The sequence below is a fragment of the Phycodurus eques genome, chromosome 11 (genome assembly GCF_024500275.1).
Source record: "Phycodurus eques isolate BA_2022a chromosome 11, UOR_Pequ_1.1, whole genome shotgun sequence".
NCBI classification, from domain to species: domain Eukaryota; kingdom Metazoa; phylum Chordata; class Actinopteri; order Syngnathiformes; family Syngnathidae; genus Phycodurus; species Phycodurus eques.
The window spans coordinates 20,169,223-20,191,207 of record NC_084535.1 but is presented as its reverse complement, the minus strand read 5'-3'; the positions used below and the strand labels follow the sequence as shown (position 1 = coordinate 20,191,207).

The 21,985-nt window shown below is 41.3% G+C and overlaps 1 protein-coding gene across 2 annotated transcripts in view; it reads right to left on the bottom strand.

Annotated features, from left to right (window-relative positions):
• Positions 1 to 21,985, bottom strand: part of fam204a (family with sequence similarity 204 member A) — a 70,676-nt gene that overhangs the window by 13,577 nt on the left and 35,114 nt on the right. Inside the window, exons 6-7 of one of the 2 annotated variants that reach the window (XM_061690883.1) lie at positions 16,784 to 16,818; positions 11,255 to 12,503 (exon numbers count right to left, since the gene is read on the bottom strand). In XM_061690883.1, coding sequence (XP_061546867.1) covers positions 16,789 to 16,818 — 30 coding nt within the window. In that variant the 3' untranslated portion in view covers positions 11,255 to 12,503; positions 16,784 to 16,788. Of the gene's footprint in view, positions 1 to 11,254; positions 12,504 to 16,783; positions 16,819 to 21,985 lie in introns of those variants that run through there. The other variant, XM_061690884.1, reaches the window with a different exon arrangement.

Below are 21,985 nucleotides of genomic sequence, written 5' to 3'. Positions count from 1 at the left end.
GGCTTGGCTATTCTACAACCTCCTATTTATTGCTTTCCTCTAATAAACTCCTTTCCTATTTTGGCAGTGTGTTTTCAGCCATCATCTCACTTCATGATTAGTGAATACCCAATCAGTTTGGTCACATATTTGGTGACATATTGTGATTATTTTTTTTTCTCTCTCCACAATTCCCAGGGTCATAGCACCTGGTTCTGGGCGAGAATACAACATCTTCAGGTCCTTTCAAATTCAGCTTTTTTAAGCGGGTAGTTCTACCTCGTGCAAATGAGCCAATGCTCACTCTGCCCCCCTCGACTGCTATTGAGTTTGGCTTTTATTACGATGACAACTGGGGTGGAGCAAAGAAAAAGGTGGCGCTAAGCTAAGTATTGCTGCCAAGTCATGAGCCAAAACCGTAGACTTCCTCGCTCATTTTGCTGCTCTCATTATCTGTTACATCAATGCAGATTGGTGAGCCCATCCCAGAAAAAGCCATGCAACCCCAAGTCATGACATTACCTCCACTGTGTTACACAGCTGAGCTTGTAAATTGGGGATTGTGAAAAGATCCCTTCTTTCTCGAAGTTTCAGCCCTTCGATGACTTTAGTAAATGTTCATATTTGTCTCATCAATCCATAAAACGTTCTTTCCGAATTAGTGAGGCTCATCTGGGGTTGTGATACTTATACGCCTGCCCTCAGGCAGATATTGAGGCTGGCACTAACAGCAATTTTAGGGTCTTTCTTCACAACTCGCAAAATGTTCTGTGGTCAACTGCTGTCATTTTACTTGGGCATAGAACCTGTCGCCTTGTCCACTTGTGGTTTCTTTTTTCTTTAGGATGATCCCGATGGTTTTTCTGGTTATGGCCAATATTTGTGCAATGGTTCTGACTGATTTTCCATTTTCAGTCCATCTTCACAACAGTGGCGGTTCTAGGGCAGCGCAGTGTCCACCTAACACTGGACTTGCCCCCCTTGGCCTCCGCCTATGAATGATCTCTTGTCTCATATTCATTTTCTGATATCAAACTCTAATGTTTTCAGTCTCAAGCGAACGCAAAGAAATGTTTTGATTATTCCAATACATTTGGAGGGGAGTGTGCTTACTGATGGGGTCTTTGACACATTTGGGGGATTTCTTAAATGCATGAATGAAAATACAAATGGGCATTTTTATATTTTCACCAACATGGTGCAATGGCATTTTAGTATATGAACGGAATCTCTATACAGTACAGTATGTGGTGCATTGAACTGAAAAGGACTCCTGTGACTAAAATGAAACATTTCCAAGATCATAGTACATATATTGTTACTATTATATTATAGGGTGATCAATTTTCACAGATTGTGTACATAATGTGCTACATAGCTACAAAATATGACCAATATGAAAATTAAAACAGGAGACTTCCAGCATTTGAACAAGTGTATAGATGAGATCTTTTTCATTTTCCCCTTGCTGTTAGAGTAAACATGGCTATCTGGGCCTCCACCTGCTTCAGGGGGCTTGAGAAATGAACTTTTCCTGAAAAGTCTGTGACCTTTGACCATGGCGAAGCAGGAAGGGGGTGCCAGCAGGCAAATGCCCTTCTGTGTGGCCAACTGCCATTTAACCCCATAATTGTTACAAGGCAGCTCCTGGCCGTCCAAAACTTGGTTTCCGGAAATCGCTCTTAAGCAATCAAATAAACGCTCATGTGGGGAATTTGCCACGCCCGAGGGCAACAGATTGAGCCTTTCAAACGGTAATTACAAATTCGCTGGTTGGACGTGACACCTTTGAAAACATTAAACATTAAGGTCTATGAATATTTATGGTTTGTTGAGGTGTATACATCATTACTTTATAATATTTGTCACTACAACAAATTGCAAGCAACTACTTACAGTGGTCACAGCAATCCACCTGCATATTCTAATTGGCTTGACTACAACAGCCGTACCAAAAATAAAAAACTGTCTTTACAAAGATTGCTGTAATAGCCTTAAGTAGAGCACAGACCTCCTCCAAGGTCAAACAATTGTACATGTTTCTACCTTTTTTTTTTTTGACAGAAAATCTTAAAGTGTAAGATCATACTATGCTACTCCAGCCACGTAGGTACTGTAGGTGCACCTCCATTTGATGGCTATGCTTGGTTGGCCCCAGTGCACTTGGATTGGCACTAAGAAAGGTATTACATTATCAGAAATATGTTAATTAATGGCGGCAAGGTGGACGAGTGTTTTGCACATCCACCTCACAGTTTCGAGGTTGAGCGTTTGAATCCGGGCTACGGAGTTACAGTGTGGAGTTTGCATGTTCTCCCCATAGTCACTATTTTTAAATGTCAGTTTCCCTTCGAACAATAAACAAAATCACTTTAAAACTTCGCAAAACCTTTTGTACAACTAGCAAAGGTTTATTTACACAGATTCGTTTTGCAATTGATCCTGCACTCTGTATCAAATATAAAATGCATTTTGGGAACAGGTAAAATAGTGTCCTCTGCCGTTAACGCAGTCTGCTGCCTCCGATGGTGTCCGTCAAAGCAAAATATGAACAGCTATTGTTTCCCATTAAATTGCGCAAGTGGTCATTGTGTTGTGGCCAGTAAGTAAAAGGGGAGTTGGCATCATTCTCTTCTTTTTGCCAAAGTTTCACTGGAGTAGGTCTAATTTTTGATTAGTGTTGAACCACAGCAGGCCTTGGGCGGTGTTGTAGATACAATATCCACTTTAACTTTATCATGTTGCTCTCCAGCACATCAGGCTTTCTGTGTGCTTGGCTGCACTTGGTCATTTTTTTCCATCCGCGCACATTTGCTTTTTGCAGGGCGCCCACCTCCAGACGTGGGCTTAGAGTGTTTCCTCAGCAGCCTCTCTGATAGTAGAGCACTCGTTGATTGCTTCCCAGGATCAGAGCGGCGAGCAGCGCGAGCAGGCAGCTCAGCAAACCACACATGCTGCGAGATCAAAGGTCATTCGTGGAAGCCTGGGATTAAGAGGGAGGTAAAATTATATTTTATATCCTCTCGCATTGTTTTTGATCACCCTATCTGACCCACCTCAAGATGCACCCCCACGACACCTCAGCGATGCCTGGAAGGTGTTACTTTTCAAGAGGGGGCTCCAGGGTGAGGTTGGCTAATGTCGCGAAACAACAGACAGATTTGATGGAACCTTGAGCAGCGACTTTGGAGGGAGCTCTAAAGAGACTCCAAGGTCAGTCCATGTGGGAACTGTTGCCGTCTCCTGGGTCGGACGGAAATAGTGTCCCAAATCAAAGACGGCTCATGAGTGATACATTCTCTGTGGTCACGTCTATTTATTTCCGCTAAGGGAAAGTATCACATACACTAAAGGTCTGTAACGGAGGGGAGAGTGATGATGCCTGTTGTATGTCATCAGCAGCTGCCAATTACTCGTCATCAGTAAAGTTATGACCATCTCAACCGGTTCTTATTTTATACCTCAATACCATCGTGCGACATTTTCATTTTCCTATACATTGTTTTTGCTATTTTCTGTGTGCTGAGTGCTGTTTCTTTTGCATGTTGCACAGTGTTACCTTAATAGAGACCAAGTTGCATGATAATAATGTCAAAATTTGGCCAAATGAATAAAACGAATACACAATGAAAGTGTGTCACTGACTTAATGTTGCAAATTTCAAGGCTATTCTAATAAAATGTCATGGTGTTTTTACACTAAAATGAAAACAGCAAACATTCAAAAAAATTGTTAGTGTCTTCTTCTTATTATTTGACAACGATATCACCCTTTGGGTCCTATTGATTCTTTAGGGCATGTTTGTTAGTAAGTTGGTTAAAAACAATGGTTTAATGTGTTCATGTGGAAAAATTATGTTTAGCAAGTGTTTGTATTGGTCAGAATTAAGTGCTTATTCTGCTCAGCCAGCGCATAAAAATTGCAAAAACAACCATGAGACTGAATAATAAAATGATTTTGACTTGTATTCAGAAATGAACCGTAATAAAAACAGTCTGGAAAGTGATTTCACTTTCTGTGATGAAGCATTTTTAACCAATAGTTTTGATTAACAACTTTTATACAGTGATTACTTTTAATTTGAAAAAATAGTTCACATAGAATACTATATCTCATAACGCCTTATAAAAAACAAGTATGCTTTAAATAATATTATATTGTTGTTTCATGGTCATCAGTGCAAAGTTAGGGAACATAATGCATGTCATGTAATATATTTTATAAATATGCCTTCTTGTATTTAAGTGTTTTTGTACATTTTGCATTCCAAATATTGAGACTTTGGGGATATTAATAGGTGCAATAATGACTCACAAAATGAAAAGTGTATCACTTTTTGCAAAGAGTGATCTCTCAAAGTAGCTTGAATATAATATGAACAATGAATAATCTTTGTGTCTTTTTTCTGTAAAAAGATGCAGTCGGCACTAGTGGAAACAGTACGCCGTGAATTTTTGACTTGATGAGAACAACACCTATTCTGTAATTTGGCACTTTTGTATGATCAAAAGATGTATTGGCAGACATATAGCTTTTTTGTACATTTGTTCGGAGGCTCACATGCAGGAGCGCTTTAGCTGCTCCTCAAATGTAGACTGGATGACAGGACCTTGTGTGTGTCCAGGGAGACGCTGCCCTCCGTGTGATTCAAAATGTTCCGCCAGAGAGGGAGAGGACTATTAAGTGGTGTGCTATTTACACATCATAAGCAAGTCTATTATATTGACATCTAGACGACCCAGTCCACCACTGTTCCGTGCACGCTGCGGCCTAGCTCTCTCTGTTTGCTCTCAACACCGGCATGCTGATTGGGTGATTTTCTGATATGACATTCCAACGCGGCGGACTATGCGCAAGATCTTTTCATCTGAAATAGTCCGAAAGCATTCATTACCCGCAAAGAAATGAGACAAAAGGTTAAGAAAGCAGTATGACAGGGTGGAGCTCTGTGAAGTGGAGGTGGGCTTTACAATCCAATTGGGGATTAAGTTATCTCTTATATCTCTTACTTACAATAAATCCACACGTCTCCATCAGAAATGTCTTGTTTAAACTGTGGAGGAGCATGAAGCAAATGTTTGACTTTATTTAAAATTCATTGTTCAGTATTATATTGCTGACTGGGGTGAGGCCTGAGATTGCAAAGGTGAGTGGACAGGCTGTGTATTTTTTATTTTGATCCAGAAATTGTTTAATTTCCATCGAGTTGTTGTCCTCTGCACCAATCTGTCATTTACCTATGGCATCAAAATATTTGACATCCCATAATGGGATTGCATCCAAAGTAATTCCTGTAACTACTGTTGACATAGGTGCCCCAAGTAAAATAAATCTATTTTGGCCCTTGATGTAAATGAACTCTATGTGAACCATTCAAAGCATTTATGCAGGTAATGGATAATTTATTCAATTTATCCACCACATAGGTATTACTAAAAGCTCTAATACTTTCATTCCAGTGAGATTTCAGTAATATGAAAACAATCATCTTCTTTTGAAACAATTAAAAACGACCACATCTCCAAACTCACATCATCACGAGCTTTGCATGGCGAAAACAGTGGCTATAGCAATTAATATGTAAACCTCTACTATAGAAACATTTTATACTGTGTGCAGATTATGTAGACACAATTCCTAAGAAAAAGTTACTTCTATTCTTCCTGTTGCTATTGGCATGAGTAAACTTGAATGTCTCGGGGTCAGGGTTCAAAACAACGTAACACACATTGGCTGGATCCTCATCGCATTAAATCAGTTTCAAACAACCGTAAAACTCTTATTAAATCCATGCTTGGTTGTTTACAGTACCTGGATTGGGTTGAAATCCAAGAGCGGTTGCTAGAGTAATATATATATATATATATATATATATATATATCGGTATAAAATATCAGATTGTGCAAATGCTTCAACTAGGGGTTTAATGAAACAATTTTTCAAATTTAGCATTGTATGGCTTTTTAAAAAAATATTAATTAACAACTCTACTGTTAGTTAAAATGAGGCTTGCATAAAAAACAAAAAAGTGGAGGAAAAAAATACTTTGTGGCAATGAGACATTAAATTAGCTTGAGAAATATTTGAATTGGAAAAGACACAGATTGTACAGAAGATAGGGATCTGTGAAAAATTTGGCAGACAATTTCCTCTCCTCACCTCTCCCATGAAGCAGCGTGCAACTGAAGTATGGGTGGGGGGGGGGGGGGGGGGCGTCCCAGTGGGAGAGCCTCTTGGTGGTTATCATACCCCATCTAGTGGCTGCTTTGGGTTAAAGGCTGGGGGTCGGTAACCCAGGGAATTGTCTACAAACTATATAAAGACAGACAGACAGACAGACAGATAGACAGATAGATAGATAGATAGATAGATAGATAGATAGATAGATAGATAGATAGATAGATAGATAGATAGATAGATACTGTTGACACGTTTGAAGCAAATTACTGTGAAATTAAAAGAAAACAGCAACCTAATTGGGTTCAGTTTGATTATGTTTGAAGACGTCATTAAAGAGAAGCTACAATCGTGTGTGAAATTGCAGTAGCATTTGTATTGAATTTGATTGAGGGGGTAAAAAAGGTTTGTGGAGGTGTTGAGACTGCAGCAGCACATGGTTTTGTGTTACAGAGATACGAAGGCATAAGAATGTGTGAAAGCAATGCCCTCTGGATCCCCTCGTTTCACAAAACTATTATCCAATTGAAAAGTGATCTTCACTACACTCCCATTGTGTGCCTCACAAAGAATACATTTACCAAAATTGAACTCAGGTCTCTAAAGTGGGCCTTTGGCACACCAGTTTACAGATGGGACCATTTTATTCACTTCTGTAGGCAATTTACAAACATGCAAAATGGAGAGCCCTACACCACAACCTGTGAACCATAAGCAGGAGCTCCACCTGTCTTCTAAACTTGTTGGAGGGGGGGATTTTCCTGCCTACCGAGAGGGGAAAAAATATAAGTGAGACGACGTCAAACAATGTAATGTAACAAGTGAACTCGGTGCAGTGAGCATGTCATGCCAAAAGAGCAACATCTGCTAATGGATTTTGCCTCCTGCTGTCAGCAGTTCAACTCCATGGTCTCTACCTGCAATTGTCACCACCGATACCGTAACATGAGCTGCAAAGAATCTTGTGTATGCATTCTGAATTTTACATTGTACAAGGTCAAATATTTGATTCAAATGAAGATTTCCCTGTTGTTGCAAACATGTTTTAGTCTTTGTTCAGTGCCTTTTGGCTTGTAAAATGAGATCTGAAAATGTCAAAAATGAAAGTGTGGAAGGCTAGAATTCTGAGCAAGACAATTTGTAAATTGTACATTTCGTCAACTACATACTACCCATAAGGTGTGCCTCTGGGATCTATTTTAGGTCATGAATTGTTTATTAATAAACACACCAAGAGTGGCTAGCTAGAAATTTTAGCAATACATCATAAAACATACTAGATCAAGTTTATGATGTGACGAGTTACAGTAAGCGTCATCATCGAGCCACTTTGCTTCGGGTATTCTTATTTTGTTTTCCCAAAATTTCTAGCCTTAGAAGTATAACAAGAACATCTTTGCTAGGCTGTCAGGTTACTGCTACTACTACTAATCACTAGAAAATGCTGTCATTTTAATCATATGGTTTATAATCCTCAGCTGTTGCAACCTATTTACAGAGCGTCCCTGTTAATCAGGCCACAAGCACCATTTCAATTACTCATTGAATGGGTGATGCAATCCATGATGCCAAAGCTCTCACTTCAGTAGATTGTCGTAATGGGCCTGAAAGCACTTGTGCAAATAAACAAGCCATAAGAGTGGAAAAATAGGAATCCCATTGACTGCACATCAACCCAGCAGGGACCCACATTTCCAACTGGTGCCTTTTAGGCTAGTTTATTAATCCCACACATCGTCATTTTCGAAGGTCCCTGAAAAGGACTTATAAATTACTTCTAATAGGCTCCAAATCAAGCACCAATTAAAACTGCATTAACCTTAATGAAACTGAAAAATTGAGACCCCAATTTACTGGAGTTGTGTTTGCACAAGCGTGGCTTTCAATAATACATGACGCAATGGGCTATGTGGGATGAGCATGTCCTCTAATGTGAACCTCGTGTGTGTGTGTGTGTGTGTGTGTGTGTGTGTGTGTGTGCGCGCGCGTGTACGTGTGCGTGTGTGTGTGAGTACGCGTGCATGGTCATTACAGGCCTTGTTAAAGGTTAACTTAGCAACACTGGGGCGTCTTTAGTGCAGCCGATGAGACCGAGCCACATAGTGCCAATCAGTGTCACAGGTGTTCATAATAGTCTGTCTAATTGCTTCATTATTGGCATGAAAGCCTGAGCCCCCGTCCGGCACATCTGGATTTCGGGAAGCCCGGCACAGCGAAGAAGCCTCTCTTGCGTTTTAACATGTATCTGCATGTTGCTGTGATTTCCCAGGAGCGCTGCATTTATTTGTACGTTGATTCTAACTCAAACGCCTCTAATGGAAATTCCCAGGGTTGGAAATTGGGAGAGGTGGGTGGGGGTGGGGGGGACGGAGTTTGGAGAGGGGTGGGGGATTGGGGAGTTTGTGGCAATTTGCTGACTGAGAGCTCATTTGTTTTGCTCTGAATGAAAGTGGCGAATAAAATGGAAAATACCCAAAATTCAACAGCTGTTTGTTTTCACAAAGTACAGGCAGAGGTGGCAAAAGTACTCACACGCTACTTGCATAGAAGTAGTTTCTCGTAAAAGCAGAAGTACTGATTCAACTCCTTCGCTTAGGCCCAGTAAGCCAAAAAGACGGACTGTTCTTGTTCCGATATGGCCCCTTCCCTACCAAGGACTTTGAAAACAAGACTATTTTATTTCTTGTACAGTAAGATTATCCTGGAAGATTATCCTTTGGTTTGAGGTGTGGTAAGAGTGGATTTGTTCCAATGTTATGGTCCCAAACGGCTCGAGGCCGACAATCTTAAATATTAAACATGTTCAATGTTTACGATCAAAACTGGGGAAAGCCGACTGACTACTCCTCGAGGCATGACACGGTAAATTATGACATGAAACAGAATGTAGTCAATCGAAGAGACCTGACTAAGCAACAAGGGAACTGGCGTAAATAAAAACAAACATGTCCTACCCGATGTCGTTTTTTTTTTTTTTTTTTTGTATAATAGCTTTCGATCCCATCGGAAACTCTCAGCAAACATTGGCGCATACCAGGAAGTGTCTGCTATTCTTAATTGTGTTATTAGGAGTCTCACATCTTCTAGGCAGCACACACCCCGCTGCGATATGATTGGCTGGTGCAGAGCAGGCTATGCAGATGTAACGAAATGAACATTCCAAATATGTATCAGTTTTGAACAAAATCAAAAGAATCAAGTTTGTTATGGTTAGGGTTAGGTGGGTTAGTGAGATTCATAATAACGTAGCCACACTGAAGTCACAGTTATTTTCCCGTCTGGAAAGAGTAGGGCATGTCCTACCAGGAAGCAGCAGCCAATCATATTTTAGCGGCATGTGTCCTACAGCCAATCATATTGCAGCATGGCATGTCCTGCCTAGAACACAAATGGGATTCCTAATAATGCTTCCTCGCGTTTGTGAGACCACCTTTGAGCATGCAAGATTTCTGCTTTGGAGGACTTTTTTAGAGATCAGTGAAAGTGTCTTTATGTGTGTGATGGCGTGTGTTGAGATAATCCGACTACACGACACACATCCATCCATCCATCCGATTTTCTGAGCCGCTTCTCCTCACTAGGGTCGCGGGCGTGCTGGAGCCTATCCCAGCTGTCATCGGGCAGGAGGCGGGGTACACCCCGAACCGGTTGCCAGCCAATCGCAGGGCGCATACAAACAGAGTCTCCAATTTATGCATGTTTTTGGGATGTGGGAGGAAACCGGAGTGCCCGGAGAAAACCCACGCAGGCACGGGGAGAACATGCAAACTCCACACAGTCGGGGCCGGGGATTGAACCCGGGTCCTCAGAACTGTGTGGCTGACGCTCTAACCAGTCGGCCACCGTGCCGCCACACGACACACAATACGACCAAAACTGTCGAATGCACGATTGTTTTTCATCTTCATGTGTGGGGTCTGTCAGGAAACTAGAAACTTGTGTGTACTAGTCTTTAAATACAGTGCACCTTTATTTATGAGTTTAATTTGTCCTGTGACCAAGTTTGTAACTTAATTTACTTGGAAATCAAATAAATCTTTCCCAACAAAATTACGGTGGTCCAGTGAATTTTTGCAAATTCACCTCTTTGCATATTTGTTTTCAACTATTCGCTGTTTATTCCTCAAGCCATAGCCCTATCTCATATAGAGTCGTGCTTTGGTGACATCTTGTGGCATCTTGGTACCAATGAACTATGTTTAAGTATGCATCAATTAGTCAAATATTTCACTATTTGTGGCAGGGCTCGGTCCTATTTCGCCTGCAAATAACTGGGAATTACTTTCATTGAAATTCCAGTATTTTGTTGTTTTTAATTAAGAAAAATATCACTGTATTGGAGAAAAACATTGAAAAACACAATCATAAAAGAGAATGGTTGGAAAAATGGTTTTAAAACATGTAAATACTGTACATACTCGTATTTATGTGTTGGATGGGTACCTTTTAAAGGGCTCGGCCTAGTGATGGACATCAGGAGCTGGAGTCCGATTAGCTTGGCCATACAGAAACTCCTTGTGAGTGCTCGTAATTTGTTATTTGTTCCGTTTGATGAACAGCTGAAAGTTTATCGGTGACTATAGCTCTCCTTGCCCACATGCAAGGTCATTATAGTACCCATATTGCTCCATTTGTTTTTTCAATACGCTTGAGCGGCGGCGTCGCCGAAGCGCGCTCATACCTCAAATTGTGTCCGACATCACAAAGCAAAATAAATAAATAAATAAATAATATCGCGCCAGCAACAGCTTGCAAGTTGGGTCACTGGCAAGTCAAGGTACCACTGAAAAAAAAGTTAAGACTCTAAAATGTGCTTTAATACAAAAGTTGAAATGTTTACTGGTAATTACCGGTATGTACAGTAATAGCAATTTTGATAACTTGACTCAAAAAAAAACTTTCTGCACGCCAAATTATTTCCCACTTTTAATCTTGCATAATGGTCATAGAGAGAGAGAGAGAAAAAAAACATTGGACACGCTACCAAAACATGTTCCCATAGCTTTGTTAACATTGTGAACTGACTAACAGAAAATGCTAAATTAGCAAATGATAACAACTGCAAAAATGCACCTCACATGTTTCTTCAGATGAGGCGAATCATTTTTTTAATGCCAGAAGCTGGTGGATTTTAGACTAACACAAAACATAACGCATTCGGCACAAATCATTCTTGGAGCTTCTTAAAGATGATAGATGGAAAGAGAATATCTTAGGTCTCTGAATCTGTTAGGTAATTGTTATTAATGTTCCCACCTTCACGTTCCTCCATGTTGCTGATGTGCCTCAAAGTCGAGAGTAACAGTAAAAAGTAAAGTACAGATATGTAGAATGTGTACTTTTTTATTTCCCACCACCAAGTACATGTAGGCTTGCTCCTCTGTTAAGTGTGCTGTCACTTGTAAGGCTTAAACACCCTTGAGATTGCCCACAAGAGACGTGCTGTCTAAGTGAATCAAGCCTCTCCACAGTGAGAACAACCTGGGAGGGGATACGGTGATTATTTATGACGAAAGCAAAGTCACCAGAGATGACTCGTTTTAGTATGTCACACGACATGAATGAAATGACTTTAAAACAAATACTGACACGTCAGTCACTGTGTAATGGCCACAATATTTCCACGAGGCCCATAAAATTAGGCTGAGGTCACTGGTGTTAATAATAATTTCCAGGAAGTGGCGAAAGGTCTTCGCCCCGTCTATCAGATAAGCTTTCAGGAGACCCTGTGAAACGGTGCAATAGAGGACTGAGACTCGATCTCAAATCTCCAGCCGCCTCTTGGCCACCCACACAGGTTATGTATCCATGCTCACATCAAGCCTGGGCCTGTGCGCGTGCCAATTAATTCGGAGCCATATGGATTTCAACTGTGAATTTTGGCAGCTGTTCGTCCAACCCACTGCTCAATTTGGCCCACTAGGGAGTCGGTGTCACCGTTTGGGAATTTAAGAGATTCCTGTCCGATTTCGGTCGTCAGTCTTCATCAGGTGGATTGTTTGTTTCCCAAATGGGAAATCATGGCCCAGTAGGGCTGTTATTTATGTTTGAAAGTAATTGCAGTGGCTTGTGGTGCCTAACAGTCATTCATTGGCATCACAAGGTTGACCTGTAAAACCGACCACAATTTTGCTCAATGTAGATATTTTCAATCCAAATGTTGAAATTTCATTTCCTATGCAGACCTAAAACCATTCTATGCATTCGTGTATTCAATGGCATTTTTCGGGGGGTGGTATAGTTGTTTCCCACCCCTGTCAGACAAATGGGCTTGTCTTGATTTGATTCTCCCTGACAACAGGTGACTGGTTCATCAGTCCTCAGAGGTCTTGTAGACTTTTCATGTCCTGTAAACAACAGAAACAGAACTTGCAATTCTTTGTGTCCCTTAGATGTTCGCACCTCGCACAGATGATTCTTAATGATTGCCACACCCAGCTACACCGTAAACCCATTTAATGACATCATTACAAATGACATCACGATGACTACGTTTTGCATGTTATTTTCCCAGTAGTCAGTGGATGCCTCTAACGTTAAAGCGATGGCCAACAATCCCTATATATAATAAATAACAATTATAATCTGCCTGAAACTGACTGATGCTAGGTGTTTGAAATTCAAGTAATGAAATATTGTATGATTTGTGGTGCTTGTGTGCACTGGATTTGGCAGCAAGACAATAGCTATGGGATGTAATTTATTTTGTCAAAGCAATTAAATGCCTACTTGATCATTTCCCTGGTAAAATGTGGTAAACAATTTAAAAGAGCACTCCATGACTAAACCTCTCCCCAGGACTGGTTAAAAAAAAAAAAAAAAAAAAAAAAACATCAGGGGAAAAAAAAGAGCCAAGCACCCTTAATCTACATCACTAACATTTGGGAGTTTCAGAGGAAACAATTCCTAAACAAGCATTCTATTTATGCTCGCGTCCAATTATTAATTTTAATTTATGTAACCCCACTTACTCCCAAAGTTTAATTAATGATGCTTGTTATCAGCTGTGTTTAAGAGGTAATGGACAATGCTGAATTTAGAGTGTTTACAGCGTTTGCGAAAAATCCTTCTTTACTCCTTTGTACTGGGCTGCCAGCAAACAAGAGATTAACAGTGTTTGTCACTCTTCCTGCAGCTGTGTTATAATGCAAAGCAAGGAGGGGATGGGAGGGGTAGAAACGGCATTAAGCGCATAACTTTGAAATGGTGACTTGAAATAGCTACCATGGTCAGAAGAACTGGCATGCTCCTCCAACACCTAATCCACGCTATAATTCCTGATCTAATTAGAGGAAGGCTCAGCGTTGGGTCTGCCATAAAAGAATAAAGAACACAGACCACGTGGCTACATGAAGGGAATATGGAAGCTGCGACTCAGAAATAAACGGAAAACGAAAGCATGTACAGTGCAATAAGATGAAATAACAAAGATGTATATGCAGTGACAAATAACAACATAGCTCTTGACAAATAATAACATGGACTCCCATCAGTGTTGGGAAGATTAGTTTGGAACTGTAGTGTGTTACATTTACAAGCTACCCTGTTGAAAATGTGATAGTAGTGTAACTATTTCAATAACTTTATCAAAGTAATGTAAGTAATTACATTTTACAACCCCAATTCCAATGAAGTTAGGACATTGTGTTGAACATAAATAAATACAGAATACAATGATTTGCAAATCATGTTCAACCTGTATTTAATTGAATGCACTAGAAAGACAAGATATTTCATGTTCAAACTGATAAACCTTATTGTTTTCAGCAAATAATCATTAACTTTGAAGTTTATGGCTGCAACACGTTCCAAAAAAGCTGGGACAGGTGGCAAAAAAAAATCTGAGAAAGTTGAGGAATGCTCATCAAACACCTGCTTGGAACATCCCACAGGTGAACAGGGTAATTGTGAACAGGTGGGTGCCATAATAAAAGGAGCTTCCCTGAATTGCTCAGCCATTCACAAGCAAAGATGGGGCGAGGTTCACCTCTTTGTGAACAAGTGCGTGAGAAAATAGTCAAACAGTTTAAGGACAATGTTCCTCAACGTACAATTGCAAGGAATTTAGGGATGTCATCATCTACGGTCCATAATATCATCAAAAGGTTCAGAGAATCTAGAGAAATTACTGTATGTAAGCGGCAAGTCCAAAAACCAACATTGAACGCCCGTGACCTTCGATCCCTCAAGCGGCACTGCATCAAAAGCCGACATCAATGTGTAAAGGATATCACCACATGGGCTCAGGAACACTTCAGAAAACCAATGTCAGTAAATACAGTTTGGCGCTACATCCATAAGTACAACTTGAAACTCTACTATGCAAAGCAAAAGCCATTTATCAATAACACCCAGAAACGCCGCCGGCTTCTCTGGGCCCGAGGTCATCTGAGATGGACTGATGCAAAGTGGAAAAGTGTTCTGTGGTCCGACGAGTCCACATTTCAAATTATTTTTGGAAATTGTGGACGTCATGTCCTCTAGGCCAAAGAGGAAAAGAACCATCCGGACTGTTAGGGACGCAAAGTTCAAAAGCCAGCATCTGTGATGGTATGGGGCTGTGTTAGTGCCAATGGTAAGAGTAAATTACACATCTGTGAAGCCACCATTAATGTTGAAAGGTACAGGTTTTGGAGAAACATATGCTGCCATCCAAGCAACGTCTTTTCCATGGACGCCCCTGCTTATTCCAGCAAGACAATGCCAAACCACATTCTGCACGTGTTACAACAGCGTGGCCTCGTAGTAAAAGAGTGCGGGAACAAGACTGGCCTGCCTGCAGTCCAGACCTGTCTCCCATTGAAAATGTGTGGTGCATTATGAAGCGTAAAATACGACAACGAAGACCCTACCCGGACTGTTGAACAGCTGAAGCTGTACATCAAGCAAGAAAGGGAAATAATTCCACCTACAAAGCTTCAACAATTAGTTTCCTCGGTTCCCAAACGTTTATTGAATGTTGTTAAAGGAAAAGGTGATGTAGCACAGTGGTAAACATGACCCTGTCCCAGCTTTTTTGGAATGTCGTGCAGCCATAAAATTCAAAGTTAATGATTATTTGCTAAAAAGAATAAAGTTGATCAGTTTCAACATTAAATAGCTTGTCTTTGTAGTGTATTCAATTTAATATAGGTTAAACATGATTTGCAAATCATTGTATTCAGCTTTTATTTATGTTTAACACAACGTCCCAACTTCATTGGAATTGGGGTTGCATTACATTTTGATTACTTTCAACCGCCAGAATGGCACATGACCAGGGAGAGCCAATCACAAGCGTTGCCTTTCGAAGGAGCAAGTGAAAAAATCTGAGCCTTTGCAGCTATTTCTCAAATGTAACGAAAATTGTAATCAATTTCCAAAAAACAATTGTAATTTAATTATAGATTTTCTCAAGGTAATACACAGGGATTGATTACAGTCACATACATTTTGTAATTAAATCACATAATCTCGTTACATGTAATTAGTTGCTCCACAACACTGCCTGCGGTATAAGAAATATGTTTGTTAACCTCAGCCTTTAAGGTCAACTTAGTAAATACTGTAAAATTGTACGATAATGGCGTGTTTGGGTATGAGGTTGTATTTGTCTGTCTTTTCACATACAGACAATGTGTAAATATCTGTCCATTCATTTACAGATATAATGTAACATCAATCGGTTCACTCACATTTATACGACGTACACTTTGTACATGCTGAAAATATGTCCCTCCAGTCACATACAGACATGTATTTATTTGTCCATTTCCATGCAAACATAATATAAAATGAGTTTTCAGTTAGACTTTCCCACAAATTAATAACTGAGATCTGCTCTATGTTGTATTTTTGGCATCTTTCAGCCCGTAGACCAAAGCAGAGTTCACAGAGGCTGCATTAAACCATCCATTTTCTATGCAGCTTATCCTCTTCAGGGTTGCAGAGAGCTAAAGCCTATCCCAGCTGACTCCAGGCAAAAGGCAAACTTTACCCTGGACTGGTTGCCACACAATGTCACGGCACAAATAAAGACAGACAACCCTCCACGCTCATATTTACACCGTCACTGATGAGAGTTTAACCCGAGCTGTCGACATAATCTTATCACTATCAGTTAGTAACACTTGAATTGACACCTTAGATTTGCTCTTTCATTTGGCTAAAATGGAGTCATTATTATGGCAAACAAAAGATTATTAGTGCAGTGCTAAAGTGCTGGAAACATGTATACAACACCAAAAATAGTCAATCCTGAACTAAGTAAAGTGACATCATGCAGCATGAATTTAAATATTCACACATAACACTTTGCAAAATCAAGTGGCGACGTAACATAACTCCCTTGTTTTTTTTTAGATGAGAGTAAAAAACACACACAAAACCTGCCATGCCAGATCCAGTAGAGCCACAGACTATGCTAACCGAGCTAACCGAGGAGTCAGCTGAAAAATAGGCAGAGGATAGACACTGTCTCTTCGGCCTGGATAATCACACGATTGCATACTACACAATTGTGAAGAGCTCTAATGCAATCTGTAGTCTGAGTTACATTCATGGGGATGTCAGTAAACTCCCATGTGATGCATCTTTGTGGGTTAAGAAATGAAATACACTGATTTAGAAGTAAGATAGATGTGCTTACCAAGGTCAAGGAGGCTCCCCAGCGTAATTACAAGCCTACCAAACACAAAGGGCATTGTTATTGGACAAGTATAAAGCTGCACATTACCAGTACAACGCAGCTGTTTCTATCAGCCTGCACTAGCTGGGGAAGACAAAGGGCGGGCATCAATTTAGCCTACTTATCTAAAGTCTCTAATTACTTGGTTTATTTGATAAACAGAACAAGGCGAATCCTTAAATGATTCAGCAAGATCCAAAGGGGATTAATTCCGTACTCCTTGGAAAAACAAGTCACTGGTAGAATCCTGATTTTCACTCTTTAATCAGGCATTAATTAGGAGCAATAGGGGGACCAGTTAGACTTGGCATTTGGTGTGATTGCTGGAGAAATAAAGGGCATGTATTAGTCTCTCCAGAGGAAGAAGTGAGCACACCAGGCTAAAACAAAGATGACACAATCAATCAGAATAGGAGCAAGTGTGAGCTGGGAAAATGGGGATATGAGATTTTTAAGTCTGCTGCATACAAAGCATCTTTTCTCTGGGCCAGACTTGCTCTGCATGCTTGCTCAGAAAGTCTGGCTCATATACTTACCTCAGAACACTCCCCTGCCTCCCTAGTAAGGTCTATTCAGGGGTTCCTGGAGAGTAAGGTTCTTTGGGAAGTAAAATCTCAGATTCAGGAGGAGTGGTGTGGTTTCTGTCCTGGCTATGAAATAGTGGACCAGCTCTACAACCTTAGTAGGATCCTGGAGGGTGCATGGGAGCTCACCGAACCAATCTACATGTACTTTGTGGACTTGGAGAAGGTTTTGACCATGTCCTTTGGGGATGCCTGTGGGGTGTGCTCCGGGAGTATGTTGTACACAAAGGTGGAAAGCAACGAAGTACTTAGTAGTATTTTGTTATAGTACTTAAGTAGATTTTTCAGGGATCTGTATTTTACTTGAGTATTTATTTTTCTGGGGAATGCAGCCCTATGGGGGGCACAAGCCAGTGCAAACTGTAGGCCGGTCTCAAGCCCGGATAAATGCAGAGGGTGCGTCAGGAAAGGCATCCGATTTAAAACTTTGCCAAACAAATATGAGCATTCATCCGAAGAATTCCATACCGGTTCAGTCGTGGCCCGGGTTAACAACGTCCGCCACCGTCGCTGTTAACTTACAGGGCGGCGATGGAAATTCAGCCACTTCGGGTCGAAGACGAAGGAGAGGTGTACAGAGGGTTCTCAAGTAGAAAGAGAAGAGGAAAGCACAAAGCCTATAACTGAATGTGGGGACTTTGAATGTTGGGACTATGCCAGGAAAAGCTTGTGAGTTGGTTGACATGATGATTAGGGGAAAGGTTGATATATTGTGTGTCCAGGAGACCAGGTGGAAAGGCAGTAAGGCTAGACGTTTAGGGGCAGGGTTTAAATTATTTTTACCATGGTGTAGATGGGAAGAGAAATGGAATAGGGGTTATTTTAAAGGAATAGTTCGCTAAGAATGTCTTGGAGGTGAAAAGAGTATCAGATCAAGTGATGAGGCTGAAACTTGAGACTGAGTGTGTTATGTATAAGGTGATTAGTGGCTATGCCCCACAGGTAGAGTGTGACCAAGAGGTGAAAGAGAAATTCTGAAAGGAACTAGACAAAGTAGTTCTGAGCATCCCAGACAGAGAGAGAGTCGTGATTGGTGCAGGTTGTAATGGACATGTTGGTGAAGGAAACAGGGGTGATGAAGAAGTGATGGCTAGGTTTGGCATCCAAGAAAGGAACCTGGAGTGACAGATGGTAGTAGACCTTGCAAAAAAAGATGGAAATGGCTGTAGTGAACACTTTCTTCCAGAAGAGGCAGGAACACAGGGTGACCTACAAGAGCGGAGGTAGAAGCATGCAGGTGGATTACATCTTGTGCAGATGATGTAATCTGAAGGAGGTTACTGACTGTAATGTAGTGGTAGGGGAGAGTGTGGTTAGACAGCATAGGATGGTGGTGTTTAAGATGACTCTCATGGTGGGGAGGAAGATTAAGAAGACCAAGGAAGAGCAGAAAACCATGTAGTGGAAGCTGAAAAAGAAAGAGTGTTGTGCGGCTTTTCAAGAAGAGGTGAGACAGGAATAGTTTCCAGATGACTGAACCACTACGGCCAAGGAGATCAGAGAGACAGACAGGTACTCTCCTGTCTGGTGTATCTTCCGGTAGGAAAGGGGAGAAGGAGACTTGGTGGTGGAACCTCAACGCACAGGAACTCATGCAAGGAAAGAGGTTAACTAAGAAGGAGTGGGATACTGAGAGGACCGAGTTGAGGAGAAAGGAATACATGGAGATGCGATGTAGGGCAAAGGCCAAACAAGAGGCATATGATGACATGTACTGCGGCTGAAACAAGTATTGAACACGTCACCATTTTCTCATTAAATATATTTCCAAAGGTGGTATTGATCTGAACATTTCACCAGATGTTGGGAATACACCCCAAGTAATCCATATATACAAAGAAAGTAGAGCAAATGAACTCAAACATTAAGTTGTGTGTAATAATGTCAAATGGCACAGGGAAAAAGTATTGAACACACCAACTGGTATTTATTTAATACTTTGTACAAAAGCCTTTGTTTGCAAGAACAGCTTCAAGACGCCTCCTGTATGGAGAAACTAGTACAATGCATTACTCTGGTGTGATTTTGGCCCATTCCTCCACAAAAGCTGTCTTCAAATTTTGAAGGTTCTGTGGGTTTCTTTTATGGGCATTGAGTTTCAGTTCTTTCCACATATTTTCTGTTGGATTCAAGTCAGGTGACAGTCTGGGCCATTCTAGCAGCTTTTTTTTTTTTTTTTTTTTAAACCAATTGAGAGTTTCCTTAGCAGTATGTTTTGGATCATTATCCTGCTGAAATGTCCACCCTCGTTTTATTTTCATCATTCTTGTTGATGGCAGCAGATTTTTTCTTGATACATTTTCCCATTCATCCTTCCTTCAATAATGTGAAGTTTAGCAGTACCATTTGCTGAAAAGCAGCTCCACACCATCATGTTCCCACCTCCGAACTTAACTGTTGGTGTGGTGTTTTTAGTGTGATGTGCAGTGCCATTTTTTCCTCCAAACGCGATGTGCATCATGGCATCCAAACAGTTCAATTTTGCTCTCACCTGACCAGACTATATTCTCCCGGTATTTAACTGGCTTGTCCAAATGTTGTTCAACAAACTTTCAATTAGATTTGACATGCTTTTTTTTTCAGCAATAGGGTCTCACGTGGTGAGCGTGCATACAGGTCATGGCAGCAGAGTACATTACTCACTGTTTTCCTTGTGACAACAGTACCTGCTAAATCCAGTTCTTTTTGAAGGTCTCCACAGGTGGTCCTTGGCTCTTTGACAACTTTTCTGATTATTATTTGCACTCCTCTGTCAGAAATCTTGCGAGGAGCACCTGATCGAGGCAAATTTATGGTGGTATGATTGGCTTTCCATCCATCCATCCATTTTCTTCCGCTTATCCGAGGTCGGATCGCAGGGGCAGTAGCTTTAGCCGGGAAGCCCTGACTTCCCTCTGCCCAGTCACTTCCTCCAGCTCTTCCGAGGGGATCCCGAGGTGTTCCCAGGCAAGCTCAGAGACGTAGTCCCTCCAGCGTGTCCTGGGTCGTGCCCGGGGTCCCCTCCCGGTGGAACGTGCCCAGAACACCTGACCAGGGAGGCTTCCAGGAGGCATCCTTAACTGATGCCCGAGCCACCTCATCTGGCTCCTCTCAATGCGGACGAGCAGCGGCTCTACTTTGAGACCCTCCCGGATGACCGAGTTTCTCACGCTATCTCTAAGGGAGAGCCCGGACACCCTGCGGAGGAAACTCATTTCGGCCGCTTGTATCCGGAATCTTGTTCTTTCGGTCACGACTCACAGCTTGTGACCATAGGTGAGGGTAGGAATATAGATCGACCGGTAAATTGACAGCTTTGCCTTTCGGCTTAGCTCCTTCTTCACCAAAACAGACCGATATAAAGTCTGCATCACTGCAGACGCTGTACCGAGCCGCCTGTCGATCTCCCGTTCCATTCTTCCTTCACTCGTGAACAAGACCCCAAAATATTTGAACTTTGAAATTTGATTGGCTTTCCACTTACGTATTATGGCCCCAACCGTGCTCACTGGAACGTTCAGAAGCTTAGATATATGACTGTAACCAATGCCATCGTTATGTTTTGCAACAATTAGTTTGTGATGGTTTTGAGACAGCTCTCTGCTCTTACCCATCATGAGATATGTCTTGACTCACACCTTGGCAATGAGACCTTTTTGTAGGCCATCAGTTAGGACTGAACCAGATGATATTCATTTTCACTGACAAGGCCTGGTTGCTGTTTGATTATTGATAGATTTTAGGTGTTGTCTGGGCTTTCCATGCCTTTTTGCACCTTTTTCTTCGAGTGTTCAAAACCTTTTCCCCGTGTCATTTCACATCTTTACACAGAACTTACTTTCTGAGTTTATTTGTTCTCCTTTCTTTGTATGTATGGGTTACTTGGGTTGTTCCCAACATCTGGTGAAATTTTCAGGTCAATAGCACCTTTGGAAGTACATTTAGTGAGAAATATTGTGACATGTTAACTAATTATTTCAGCCGCTGTATGCCAGGTTGGACACTAAAGAAGGAGAAAAGGGTCTATACAGGTTGGCCCGATAGAGGGATAGAGATGGCAAGTCTGCGCAGCAGGTTACAATTATTTAAGGATAGAGATGGAAATGTGTTGACTGGTGCCAGTTGGCTGCTGGATAGACGGAAAGAATACTTTGAGGAGTTGATGAATGAGGAAAATGAGAGAGAAAGAAGAGTAGGAGAGGAAGTGGCAACGATTCGTAAGGGAGAAGGAGAAGAGATCTAGGAGAGGTGGCTGTGGAGTTTTCTACCAGCTTGTTCAACAGAATTCTCGCCGGTGAGAAAATCCCTGTGGAATGGAGGAAAAGTGTGCTGGTGCCCATTTTTTAAAAAAAGGGTGATGTGCAGAGCTGTGGGAACTATAGAAAAATAAAGTTGATGAGCCACACAATGAAGTTATGGGAACGAGTAGTGGAGGCTAGACTCAGGACAGAAGTGAGTATTTGCAAGCAACAGTTTGGTTTCATCCCTAGAAAGACTACCATAGATGCATTATTTGCCTTGAGGGTGTTGATGGAAAAGTACAGAGAAGGTCAGAAGGAGCAACATTGTGTCTTTGTAGATGTAGAGAAAGCCTATGACA